This window comes from Tachypleus tridentatus, chromosome 9 (assembly GCF_004210375.1).
Source record: "Tachypleus tridentatus isolate NWPU-2018 chromosome 9, ASM421037v1, whole genome shotgun sequence".
Taxonomy (NCBI): domain Eukaryota; kingdom Metazoa; phylum Arthropoda; class Merostomata; order Xiphosura; family Limulidae; genus Tachypleus; species Tachypleus tridentatus.
In genome coordinates this window covers 21,425,678-21,439,551 of record NC_134833.1, presented here as the reverse complement: position 1 = coordinate 21,439,551, position 13,874 = coordinate 21,425,678, and the positions used below count along the sequence as shown (strand labels likewise).

At 35.4% G+C, this 13,874-nt stretch overlaps 1 protein-coding gene across 1 annotated transcript in view; it reads left to right on the top strand.

Annotated features, from left to right (window-relative positions):
• Positions 1-13,874, top strand: part of LOC143224838 (serine protease 33-like) — a 40,262-nt gene that overhangs the window by 14,373 nt on the left and 12,015 nt on the right. Inside the window, exons 2-5 of the mRNA XM_076453194.1 lie at positions 4,420-4,615; positions 6,892-7,143; positions 7,706-7,782; positions 9,687-9,772. Of these exons, the coding sequence (XP_076309309.1) occupies positions 4,510-4,615; positions 6,892-7,143; positions 7,706-7,782; positions 9,687-9,772 (521 nt within the window). The 5' untranslated portion in view covers positions 4,420-4,509. The remainder of the gene's footprint in view (positions 1-4,419; positions 4,616-6,891; positions 7,144-7,705; positions 7,783-9,686; positions 9,773-13,874) is intronic.

The window sequence follows — 13,874 nt, the reverse complement described above, 5'->3', positions numbered from 1 at the left end:
GCATTGCCCATTATTACCTTAAAGCACGTGCCCATTCCAATAACTCGCGGTACGATGTGAATCAGTTTCAGCTACATACAAGTATCATGACCTCCTGACCTCTTGAACTGACGGTCAGTTGCGTATTGTGTTATATCACGAGCTTTACTAAAAGAAGTTCCAGCGAATGAGAAACAGTTGGCGTAAACACTAGTGTCTGTCAATAAATTTTACATTCTGTTTTGAGTTCAAGTTTTCTTTCACGCCCGTGAAGTTTGAGAATGTAGGTTAACTAAAACAGGAGTGTGGGGGCTGTATTTTTAGATAATTATCTAAATAGGATATACCTAAATATCTCCATATGGTAGCTTCTAACATTTTTATTATTTGTTGGTCACTTGTGGTCCCTGGCCTCTTGCGCAGTAGTGTGTTATTTACTTACAACCCATTTTCAGTCAGTCCCTATGTTATTGATTTACAGTATGATAGCATACCTAATAGGAAAAGGTAATTAGTCTGAGTATTTGACCAATAGGTGATCTACACAAGTATGTTTTGTTTAGACTAATTAAACTAGGTCCAGCATGGGCAGGTGGTTAAGGCACTTGACTCTTAATATGAGGATCGCAGGTTCGAATCCCCTTCATACGAAAGATGCTCGCTCTTTCAGCCGTAGGGGCGTTATAATGTTCGGTTAATCCAACTATTCGTTGGTGAAAGAGTAGCTCAAGAGTTGGCGATGGATGGTAAGACGAGTTGTCTTACACTGCTAAATTAGAGGCTGCTAGCGCAGATAGTTCTCGTGTAACTTTGCGCAAATTTCAAAACAAACGAAACTAATCAAACACTCGTCAAAAATAATCTCTAACACTAGCTAACAGCGAAAACATTTCTAACGAAAGGTTTCGTTACGAATATTAGGAAATTAGCCTGGTGAATGGCAAAATATGATATTCATTTTGATTATCTGATACACATGTGCACATATAAGTTTTGAGTCGCGTGTTTTTCTTGCTTATTTTAGGTGTCATTATAACGTTTATATAATTATACGACTACTATGGACTATCTTGATCGTTTCATAGGGCAAACTTTACTTGTATAATTTTAATAAACTATCAATTTCTTTAGTTTTGCTTTTCTATTTCATGGAGCAATTACATTCCCACAAACTTATTTAACTAAGCTAGACAGTGCCCCACCTCTGTGTGGATCCCACATCTACAGATACCTCTCTTTCTAAGGTATGCTTTACCATTTATTACCAAATTGCAGTTTGTACGCGAGTTTTTTTTGTTGGTACTTTGATGTGCTGAATGTTTTTGTTAGTGCTAAGTTATATAAAGTTATGTATACAACGTGACATACTCACACATAGTTGTCTAAAGATGTGCTTAAAACATGATGTACACACGATTAGTTCTCTACAGTTGTACATAGAACATGATATATGTATTTGTCTAAAGCAGTACATATAACATGATATACACAGGCGTAGTTGTACGAAGTAGTACATCAATAAATGTATCGATAAGATGTCAACAATCAGTTTAATGTTGTCTTTACAAATGAGTTTGACTTACTATTAAAATAATTATGACCATTATTACTTATTATTAAAATAATTATGACCATTATTACTTGTTATTAAAATAATTATGACCATTATTACTTGTTATTAAAATAATTATGACCATTATTACTTGTTATTAAAATAATTATGACCATTATTACTTGTTATTAAAATAACTATGACCATTATTACTTGTTATTAAAATAACTATGACCATTATCACTTGTTATTAAAATAATTATGACCATTATTACTTGTTATTAAAATAATTATGACCATTATTACTTGTTATTAAAATAATTATGACCATTATTACGTGTTATTAAAATAATTATGACCATTATTACTTGTTATTAAAATAACTATGACCATTATTACTTGTTATTAAAATAATTATGACCATTATTACTTGTTATTAAAATAATTATGGCCATTATTACTTGTTATCAAAATAATTATGACCATTATTACTTGTTATTAAAATAATTATGACCATTATTACTTGTTATTAAAATAATTATGACCATTATTACGTGTTATTAAAATAATTATGACCATTATTACTTGTTATTAAAATAATTATGGCCATTATTACTTGTTATCAAAATAATTATGACCATTATTACTTATTATTAAAATAATTATGACCATTATGACTTATTATCAAAATAATTATGACCATTATTACTTATTATTCAAATAATTATGACCATTATTACTTATTATTCAAATAATTATGACCATTATTACTTATTATTCAAATAATTATGACCATTATTTCTTGTTATTAAAATAATTATGACCATTATTACTTGTTATTAAAATAATTATGACCATTATTACTTGTTATTAAAATAATTATGACCATTATTACTTCGTTTATAGTATCCATTCAGTCTTATTAACCGGGTTAAATATGTTGCTTTGTTCCAAGTTATAACTAACCTTTGTTACGTAATTGTTCTTTAGTGAAGTTACTTGTTGTGGATCTGGTTTTTTCAAATTAATGGCTCGTCAGAGACATTGAAATGGTGTGTTACGACCCAGCAGCGTTAACTGTAGGATAGGCACATTTATCCACGTTAACTGTAGGATAGGCACATTTATCCACGTTAACTGTAGGATAGGCACATTTATCCACGCACGTTTTAAATTTTGTTATTTTAAAAATGTAAAAGTCTGAATAAGGGTTACGTTTATGGGAAATTACTGATTCATGTTTTGTTTGTTTCTTTTTGTTTCTCATAGCCCTGTGGCTCTTACATAGTTATTACAGTTGATGTATGAACTCCGAAACGTGCTACGTCATCAACAATTCACGTATTTCGTGGAAACTGGGATTCAACTTTACCCCGATTCCCTTCCTAAGGCCATTGTTACACTTCCCTTCTTTCAGGAATAAACGGGATGTTTCATTTTTATTTATTTATGTATGTATGTTTATGCAAGATATATAAAAGCAAATACCGAACAGTATTTAAAAAAATCTTAGAAATAAGAATATAATATTATGTAGCATACACACTACGGTCAACACTGTGCGTCACCACTAACTCATGTTTCCGAGTCGATTTCCTGAAGCCCGGCATGACCAGATGGTAAAGGCGCTCGACTCCATAATCTGAGGGTCACGGGTTCGAATCTCCATCACATCAAACATGCTTGCCCTTCCAGCCGTGGGGACGATATAATGTTACGATCAATCCCACTATTCGTTGATAAAAGAGTATCCCAAGAGTTGGCGGTGGGTGGTGATGACTAGCTACCTTTTCTCTACTGCTACACTAGGGACGGCTAGCGCAGATAGTCCTCATGTAGCTTTACACGGAACTCAAAAACAAACAAACAAAAACAATCTAGCTCTTAAGTAGACCTGGCCCACGTGTATCTCAACACGTGACTCCATCTGCTAAAACATTTTCTGAGTAAAAGAATAAATATATCGGAAAAGTTATTACATTTTAAAAAGCTTCAACACATTTCAATTAAAGATGGCCATAAATTAATGAGAAGATGTATCTTGGGTTTGCTTCGTTACGCTATACAAATAATGTTGGACTTACAGAGAAAAGAAGAAACCTCACTGACAAATCTTGGACCGCTTGAACCGAATAGGGGGATGATCGTCATTCTTATAACGCACCTATGACTCCATGTCAGATCGTAACTTTTTGTGGCAAAGAGATACGAGCCATAGAGCCTCAAAATCCAAATTTCAATGCCCGAACCTTAAGACCAATTCCGGAAAACATCCAAAAAACGTGTTTATAAAATCTTCCATAGATTGTCTTTACTTATCAAAATATTTACTGTTTTACTTATTTTATTGCTCATATTAACTAGGCGTTAGTCTTGTTTGTAAAATAAAACGGAATAAATTCACTGCTGGCCAAAATCTTAAGGCCAATGAACATAAAGAAAAAATATGAATTTTGCGTTGTTAGACTCAACCGCTTATTTGAGTAGAGCTTTGAAAGATAAAAATAAGAAAAGGGAAAATAAAAATTAAAAAACTTTTTAATATTTATTGGGAAAATGTGAACACTATGAAATTAGCCTAAATACTAGCTGGTCAAAAGTTTAAGACCATACCAAAAAGAAGTCCTAAACAGGGTAGGAAATGACCAACAAGAGGGCTCAATGGTGAGTTGCACGGCCGTCATTGCGAATAACTGCAAACATTCGCTTTGGCATGGTCGATATAAGCGATTGCAGAAGGCTGGTTGGAATGTTATTCCACGTGGTGAAGCAGTGTATATAATCGAGTTATGAATGATTCCTTATAATTTATCAATAACAACAAACGATTATCTTTCGAACTTTCAGACGTTAAAAAGTTCAATGTGTTATTGTATCTTTCTGCACAGGGGCAAAATATATCAAACATACTGAAGAGAAGTTAGACCAAATACCAACCTACTTTCTCCACAAAATTAGACACATGACAAGGTGACAGAATGTCTTCAGAAGTGTTGTGGCTCCTCCTGGTGGGTTTGTTTCAAACTCAGTTTGTTTTTCCTCTCCGCAATCGGCCTGTCTATCAGTTTAAATCTTACCCAAAAGGTAAGTAGAAATATGTTACCAAAGATAAATGGGTTTAATTTTAAAACGTAATTAATTAATTAATTAATTAATTTGAAAATGATAGAAACTGATGTTTTGTTTTTTGCTTTTAGAAATATGTATAATGATATTTTATTTTCATTCCTAATTTTGATAGTTAACCGTATTAGATAGCATATATTTGTTTTTTAGCACAATGGGCTATCTGTACTCTGCCCACCTAAGGTATTGAACCCCGGATTCTAGCGTTGTAAGAAATTGCGTCTGACGTAAGTTACTTAGTACACTGTATGCAAGACAGTTGAACGAATTAAAAATAATAATAAACTGATAACCTGAATTACTTCAGAGCTAAAGTTTTCTTTTTGATGTTGTCGTTATGTTTTTAACACATTAAAAGTCATCCATTTCGTAATCTAGCTTTGAATATAAGGGAATATGGGTTAGAGACTTTTATTAATAGTTAACAGCTGTTTCTGACGAAGGTGGGAGGCGTTTTAACCCAAACCATTAAATGTAGAATAGCTTGTTTATTTATTTTTTTAATTTTATGGAAAGCTACTCGAGGGCTATTTGCGATAGCCGTTCCTAATTTATCAGTGTTAGATTAGAGGGAAGGCAGCTAGCCATCACCACCCGCCGCCAACTCTTGGGCTAGTCTTTAACCAACGAATAGTGGGATTGACCGACACAATATAACACCACCACGGCCGAAAGAGCGAGCATGTTTGGTATGATAGGGATTCAAACCCGCAACCCTCAGATTACGAGTCGAGATATCTAACCATTTGGCCATACCGGGCCACGAAACAGCACGGGATTTACCTACACCAGAAGGTAGCCTACCATACTTCTGTTTTTTATTAGTACAACGCTATAAAATATGTTATTTATTCACGGCGGAAAATCACACTCGAATCGTAGCGTTGTAATTACATAAACTTACCACTGACCCACCGGAAAGCATTGTGTCAAATATTTGACTATTTGTTGTTATGTGCAAAGCTACACAATAGGCTAACTTCGCTATTATTAAGTTCGAGGACTAAACCTCAATTTTAGCGTTCTGTGCCAGGCTCGCTTACCCTTGAGCCATCGAAGGACTCGTGTTGAAGTAGATGGGGTGGTGAATCTTGCATGTAAGGTCATTTTCTAATGACAATCTAAGGAAAGGTAAATCTTAGGTAAATGAAGTGCTCTAACTCGATTGAACATATGTACTACGCCCTCTATTGGTACAGCAGTACGTCTGCGGACTTGTAACACTAGAATCTGGGTTTCGATACCCCTGGTGGGCAGAGCACAATAAACCAATTGTGTAGCTTTGTGATTAATTGCAACCAATCAAACGAACGTATATAGTACGTGGCATAATACTGATAGTTCAAGGGTCAACTAGAATGAATTCTAGTAAATATTTAAAGGTTATAAACACGTGATCTCTAGTGACCAATTAAATGAAGTAGTTGAAATTTCCTTTATCCACTCCGTAACAAACATTTTTGGACTGTTCGATCAGACATGGTCTGTAAAGTAAGCATTATTATAATACTGAATCAAGTACTACCGCTGATTCATGGATCATTCGAGTTACAAGGAGGAATGTAAGATGAAACAATCCTTAAATAGAACTATTTTACGCAAAATTTTCGTTTTGTTTTTAAAATATTGAAACCTTTACGTGTTTCTAACGAACAGATCCTCCTTTGAACAAATTTAGAAATAACTTTTTTATTCCCAGGTTCATCAGAGAGTTCTACCATTCCTCTGAGTTGAAATCCTCAAAGTTGTCTTCTGATTTAAGAACGATTCATTGACTAATTATTTGTAATTAAGCATAGAGATAAACAATGGACTATCTGTGCTGTGCCCACCATAGGTATCAAAACCCGATTTCTAGCAGTGTGAGTCCGAAGACATGTCACTGTAGCACTTGGGGGAGGGTTCCTGATTTAAGAATGAACTCTGAAGCCGTTTGTAAAACACATACTTAACTGCAATAAACCAATAGTTTCTTGAATAAACTACTCCAGTTCATGTTACAAGTTTGTAATATTTTAAACCTGGGAACTTACGGAACAAATCGAAATGTCTAAGGCGCATTCTTAGTTTCACAAACAAGTGCTAAATCCATTTACCTGAGCTGTGTAAAACTAACTCTGTTATCTTGTTTGTTTGTTTAACATATGTAAGTGTATTTGATTTTGCCAGATAGACATACGTATACGTGTGTATCTGTGTGTGTATATCTGTACATGTATAGTAAATATTTTCAGCAACACAACAGCTCAGTAGAAGAGGATTTATCCAGGATTTAATAGATTTATATCGGCGCCCTTTTTCAATCACGCCAAGCATTTTCTCTCCAGACGGATGTGTTGGAGGAAGTCGATGCGAACTTACGCTGTACTGTATTATGTCCAGCGGTCAGTTGGGAGCATCTTGTGGTCCGTTGTTCACATGTTGTATCCATCCTGCTGACGAAAGGATCAACCCAGGATACTATGGACCAGTTCATAATGACCCCTGTAAGTTGTTGTTTTTTTGTCATCGTTTATACAAAGACATGAACGATTTGATTTTTTTAACACCAAGAGACAAGCGTGTTTTAACGGTTAAAAATATGGCTAAGGTTCATTTTCAAAATAGTCATCATTCTTTTATTTTTCGTTCGTGAGTGATATTACGTTTTCTTGAAATTATTTAAAAATTCCTGGTCACATTCTGGTCTTTTATCAATGGAATTAGAGTGAAACAAACGAGCCAAACACAAAACTATAAAAATCTGTATTTCCACAGTCAGTGTTTTCTTCATAGATTATCGACACATAAAGACATCTACTAGCTATAGATCGCTGCCGTTTTTACTAAATACTGGACGTAATGATCGTGTCATCATCTTCAAAGAAGGACCAAGTAAGTACGATTGTTAAGTACAGAAGAAAATGTTTCATTGGCTGCCACTATCAGACCGACAGTTTTTCATACATTTTTAGAATCACTGGTCAATCTGCTTTCAGACGAGTTATATCAACTGTCTCATTTAGAAAATTCTTTAGTCAACTCCATGCTGTCTATTGACTGTTTCAGACTGTGGTCGAAGTGAAAGGAAAATAAGTCGTATCGTAGGTGGAAACGATGCTTCATTTGGACAGTTTCCATGGCAGGTAAGAAAAGTTATACCTTCTAAACATGTTCATAAAACTTATTTATAACGTTTTGTTTGTTGTTGTTTTGTTTTTTTGGTCACATTTTGGAAGGATTTTAAATCAAACAAGAATTGTAAGAAAGCTATTTACAATGAAATTTATGGATTATGTAAAGTTTCACAGAGGTTTGTGTGGAAGTTCTCGTGCATAGCTACACGAGGAGACTCTGTTGGCCGTCGTATTATAACGCTCTTATGGCTGAAATGTGAAAGCACGTCTGGTGATACGGAGATTCGAACCTGCGCTCTGTACATTGCGAGTCGAGCCTCCTAACCACATGCTAATGTTTTGGCACAGATATAGTAATAATATAAAAACAAACACACGCTTATATGTATTTTGAACATAAATTTCCGTGAACAAAATAATTAAACTTAAAGATTTTCATATACTACATATAGTCAGTTGCCTATTTGAATTCGTTTTATTCGTGCCCAGTGGCTCAGCGATATGTCTGCAGACTTACAACGCTAAAATCCGGGTTTTGCTACCCGTTGTGGGCAGAACACAGATAGCCCATTTTGTAGCTTTGTGCTTAATTCAAATCAAAACCATTTTATTCAGGGGCGTCGGAACCTGGAGTGCTGTAGTGTCTCCAATTTTACACATTTTATTTATATGGCAACTGTAAATTATAATATTATATTAATTTTCTGGGGTCATGCCTCAGCCTCCCCTAGACTGAGCTAACTTTGACAGATCCTTATACTTTCAATTTCGTATTGTAAAATTAGCATATCTAACCAAGGTATCCCCACTTTGTGTCTCCTTCCTACACCGCTGTAGACGAGTCTGGAAATATGAACTCGAGATCCTATAAATAAAAGAGATGACAAAGCCATTGTTGTTTTCTCAAATAACCTTCTTAAACAACTTATAGAAAAAAATCTCTTCCAATTTCAACAACAGAGAACTCTAATAGTCTACTAAGGATATATCTAAAAGAAACAAATATCTCAGTAGTTCATCAACCCGTTAGAAATGAGGCGAATTCTAACGTCAGTGTCCAGTTCAATACATTTCAAGAGCAAATATAAACAAATTAATAAAACGTGTTGGTGATCTCCACAATAAGTCTAACAAAGTTTTTAAGAAAGAGAAATCAACATTTATAATATTATAATAACATTTGTGCCATGCCCGCCTCGCGGATCTAACCCTGAATTTTAGCGTTATAAGCACCCAAGCTTATCTTCGAGTCTGGCCAAGCGCGTTAAGGCGTGCGACTCGTAATCTGAGGGTCGCGGGTTCGCATCAAACATGCTCGCCCTTTCAGCCGTGGGGGCGTTATTATGTAACGATCAATCCCGCTATTCGTTGGTAAAAGAGTAGCCCGAGAGTTGGCGATGGGTGGTGATGACTAGCTGTCTTCCCTCTAGTCTTACACTGCAAAATTAGGGACGACTAGCGCAGATAGCCCTCACGTAGCTTTGCGCTAATTCAAAACAAACAAAACAAAACTGATTTGCTTCATTAACGATTAATATAATTTTACAATATAATTCAAATTTCAAGGTATGAATTTGCTCCTAACCTGTTTTTGAATATCCATTTACTCTATTTTTTTTTTTTTTAGCTCTATTGTAAACGCTGTAGGAAAACATATCGGTTATACCTGTTGAAACAGTTTCGATAAAGCAAAATAATAGAACTATTAATATAAACTAACTTATTGCAAATCAAAATAATAGTGTGGTGAACTTAATGAAAACTTTCTGTTTGTGTTTATAATGTTTTTTTATGGTTAGGTTACCGTTCTAACCTTTGATATCCCTCAAAAGCAGTCGTTCCATATGAGGTAGAAAAAAAAATGTTGTTTATAGATTTTGTAAAGTGTTACATGAGTTATAATACTATTCTAGGCGTTGATATACGTCAAAGGCAGTCGTTGTGGTGGAGCTTTGGTTGGTCGTCGCCATGTCGTCACAGCTGGTCACTGTGTAGCCAAGTGAGTATACACATATTGATGATAAATCTTACATAAACTAGACAATATACACGTTAAATGTGTATTAGATTTTTTCGTTAGCTGGTCTTTCACTTTAAGTCATCCCTAATCTCAAACAAAGCTGTATGTCACCACGATCAGGAACTGTCCTCACTTATCAAAACTGGATGTCTCCACGACCAGAAAATGTCCTCACTTAGCAAGGCTGGATGTCCTCACTTAGTAAAGCTGGATGTCTCCACGATCAGGAAATGTTCTCACTTAGCAAGGCTGGATGCCTTCACTTAGTAAAGCTGGATGTCTCCACGATCAGGAAATGTCCTCACTTAGCAAGGCTGGATGTCTCCACAATCAAGAAATGTCTTCACTTGGCAAAGCTGGACGTCCCTAGGAACAGGAAATGTCTTCACTCAGCAAAGCTGGACGTCCCCACAAACAGCAAATGTCCTCACTCAGCAAAGCTGGATGTCCCCACGACCAGGAAATGTCCTCACTTTTTTATTCATGATAAAAAAGCTGAACAAACCTTTATTAACAATATATCTTACAAGAACACAAATTACACATTATTACGGTCAATATATCACCAGTTCTTTATTTCTCTATCCTATACATTGCTTTACCTGCAGTATCACAGGGTGAAGACTATGTACCTTAGTTTACTAATAACGACTTAGTACGAGTGAGTGTTTGAAGTGGACTGTACGATTCCCAACAAACAGGCCTAACATAACACAAACTTATTGAGGATAATAATGTGTAAGTTGGCTAACATTTACTTCGTGCTCTCCAACAGAGCTAGTGCTGTCATTGGTCGTTAAATGTGCACCTTAGTCACGTCGGAACAGTTCTTTTATGGGCAAATGGCCTAATTACCTTGGCACATTCAGAAAACCCTATCTGTGTTATGGACTGAAACCACTAGCTTAGTTCTAAAACAACTAGTTCAGTGTTATATTAGCACGTATTTCATTGCACTAACTTCGTATAAAACTACACGAGGGTTATCTGCTATCCATTCCTAATTTTGAAATGAAAGGTCAGAAGGAAAGCAGAGAATCAACATCACGCACCATCAGCTCTTCTTGTCAAACCAAATAGTTGGATTTGACCGTCATTTACGGCTTTAACGTGGGCAGCGAGGTTTTTGTTCTTGTTGTTTTTTTATTGGCGATAACGGGAAGCTGAGTTACCTCAACAACACAGCCCGACCCACTAAACAATCAACTGAGCTGGACCCATTTCTTTAAACACAGCCCTCGGCGTCATTCTAGATTTTGAGAAAAATCTTGATCCTAAAAATAATTTGTTGTACTTGCTACATTGTCTGCTTAGTTATGAATTCTTTTCTCCAAATTATTCCCCACTGCTTTGGAGTTAGTTTGTTTTTGAATTTCGCCCAAAGCTACACGATGGCTATCTGCGCTAGCCGTCCCTAATTTTGTAGTGTAAGACTAGAGGAAAAACAGCTGAGCTGATCATCACCACCCACCGCCAACTCTTGGGCTACTCTTTTATCAACGAATAGCTGGATTGACCGTTACATTATAACGCCCCCACGGCTGAAAGTACGAGCATGTTTGGTGTGACAGAGATTCGAACCCGCAACTCTCGGATTACGACTCGAGCGCCTTAACCGGCCGAGTCACATTGGTGTTTACAACGATGGAATTAAGAATTTAATTTCCTTGTCGAATACAGAAAGTCCATTAAAACAAACTCCATCAATTAGAAAGAAATATTACCAGTATTTGTTTTCATTGGTTCAGCGGTAAGTACGAAAACTTATAATATTAAAAAACACGGTTTCAATATCCATAACACAATGCAGATAGCTGTTGTGTAGCTCTCTGCTTAACTACAAACAATAAATAAATAACCAAACACAGGTATATTTCAAGAAACTGATTAGTGTTACCAACTTCACTTGCTATTAATACATAAGCTGTGAGATAAATTCATTACGATCAAGTAATGTATTTCACACAATGTTAGCGTGTTAGATTATTACCAATTACTCTTAAAGTTTTTAAGTGATTAACGGTAACGTGTATAGAATTTATGCGATTAATGGTTACTTGTATGGGCTTTACACGATTAACGGTTACTTGCATATACAAGTTGTTAATAATTATCGATTATTAGTATAGTTTCAAGACATAATTAATGGTTATTTATATAGGTTTATATTACGAACAGTTACTAATATTAATTCTAAGAGAGTTTTATTTTCAAAAACTGATAATTAAAGTGCATCATATCAAACTGATTTTTGATCGAATCCCATAATCCTTTGCTATTAAATTATCCCTACCTAAGTATCCTGTTGAGTCCTTGTGTAGCTTTGCGTGAACTTCAAAAGAAAAAAAAAAAACATACACAAGGCGTTATTCGCCCTGTGCCAACCGAAAGGCTCGAACACAAAATTTGTGTATGCCTTTATTAAACCACAGTGAAATTCCAAGCAAGGATAATGAAACAAATCCATCAATATCCTTTAAGTAAATTATCACAAAAATGTTTCGTATAACTCTGGCTTGTCGATTGATTTTCTTACACTTCAAGTATGTCGGAAGACTTAAAATACTTGAACTTTGGTTTCGATACCCGTAGTGAGCAAAGCATATATAGCTAATTACGTAGCTTTTTGTTTAATTACAACCAAACAAACTATAAGATATTCCCTCTAGTAGATATCTACCAGGTACACGACGAGGCTGAAATTCATAAATTACAACGAAACCAGCAAGTCAGCCCAGATTTGACGTGTAGTCAGATGCGTTATCCGTTGCGCCACTGGCTCACTCGATAACTCTCTTCCTTAGTGAAAATGTATTACTGAATTAAAACAGGATTGATTGATTGTTTTGTTTTCAGATAAGTAGGGTGGGATTAATCTGTAACATTCCTACTGGGTGCAGACAGTAGCAGCGTTTCTATTACTCGTGACTAAACTGTCCTTACATGGCTAAGCACGTTCTTCTTTCTGAACTTGAAAACAAACATTATATGTATTGATTGTTAATAAGCATAGAAATAACCAAATACATTGACTTTGCTTTAAGGTTTAAAAGTATTCACTTCTTTTGACACCGTTTGTATCAACAAAATGTTTATTAGTTACAGACAAAATGAACCATTATGGAAATATTTTGTTCCTGTTTTCCTGTTTTCTTTAGCCATATCATAAGGAAAATCAAAGAAAAAAATACAACCTCGTTTTAGTTTTGGTGTACCACTGGCTGCTCCAAATTCAAAGTGCTGGCGACTGCTTCCAACGATTGTTGAAAAACCTACAATTTTATTTGAAATTGAATTTTTATCTCGTTCGAAATGTTCGAAATCCTTAGGCCACGCTGTTATTGTGATGAACACCAGTTTCTGTTAGACTGAGTGGAACGTTAAGGAAAGCAGCTAAAAAGGATATTGACAAGTACTAAAAATGCAACCAATGGTAGAAAGAAAAAAAACTACCATGAATAACTCACAATGTAAATATTGTGTTTGTTTGTTTTTGAATTTCGCGTAAAGCTACTGGAGGGCTATCTACGATAATCGTCCCTAATTTAGCAGTGTAAGACTAGAGGGAAGGCAGCTAGTCATCACCACCCACCGCCAACTCTTGGGCTACTCTTTTACCAATGAATAGTGGGATTGGTCGTCACTTATAACGTCCGCGCGGCTGAAAAGGCGAGAATGTTTGGTGCAACGGGGACGTGAACCCACGACCCTCAGATTACTAGTCGTATGCCTTAACCCACCTGGCCATGCCGTGCCTTTAAATGTTGTAAATATTAATTATAAATGTGAACGTGATGAAATTTCGGTATAAGTTTTACTTGCAACGAAAGTTTAGCCTTACTTAAAAATATTCATGATGACGAAAAAGTGGTTACGTCATATAAGAATACAAAATGTATATAATACCAGGGAAGCTTTAGGGATAGTGGTTACGTCATATAAGAATACAAAATGTATATAATACCAGGGAAGCTTTAGGGATAGTGGTTACGTCATATAAGAATACAAAATGTATATAATACCAAGGAAGCTTTAGGGATAGATGCTTTCTTTTAGCGTCAATTTACAAAGTCGAAAGCCC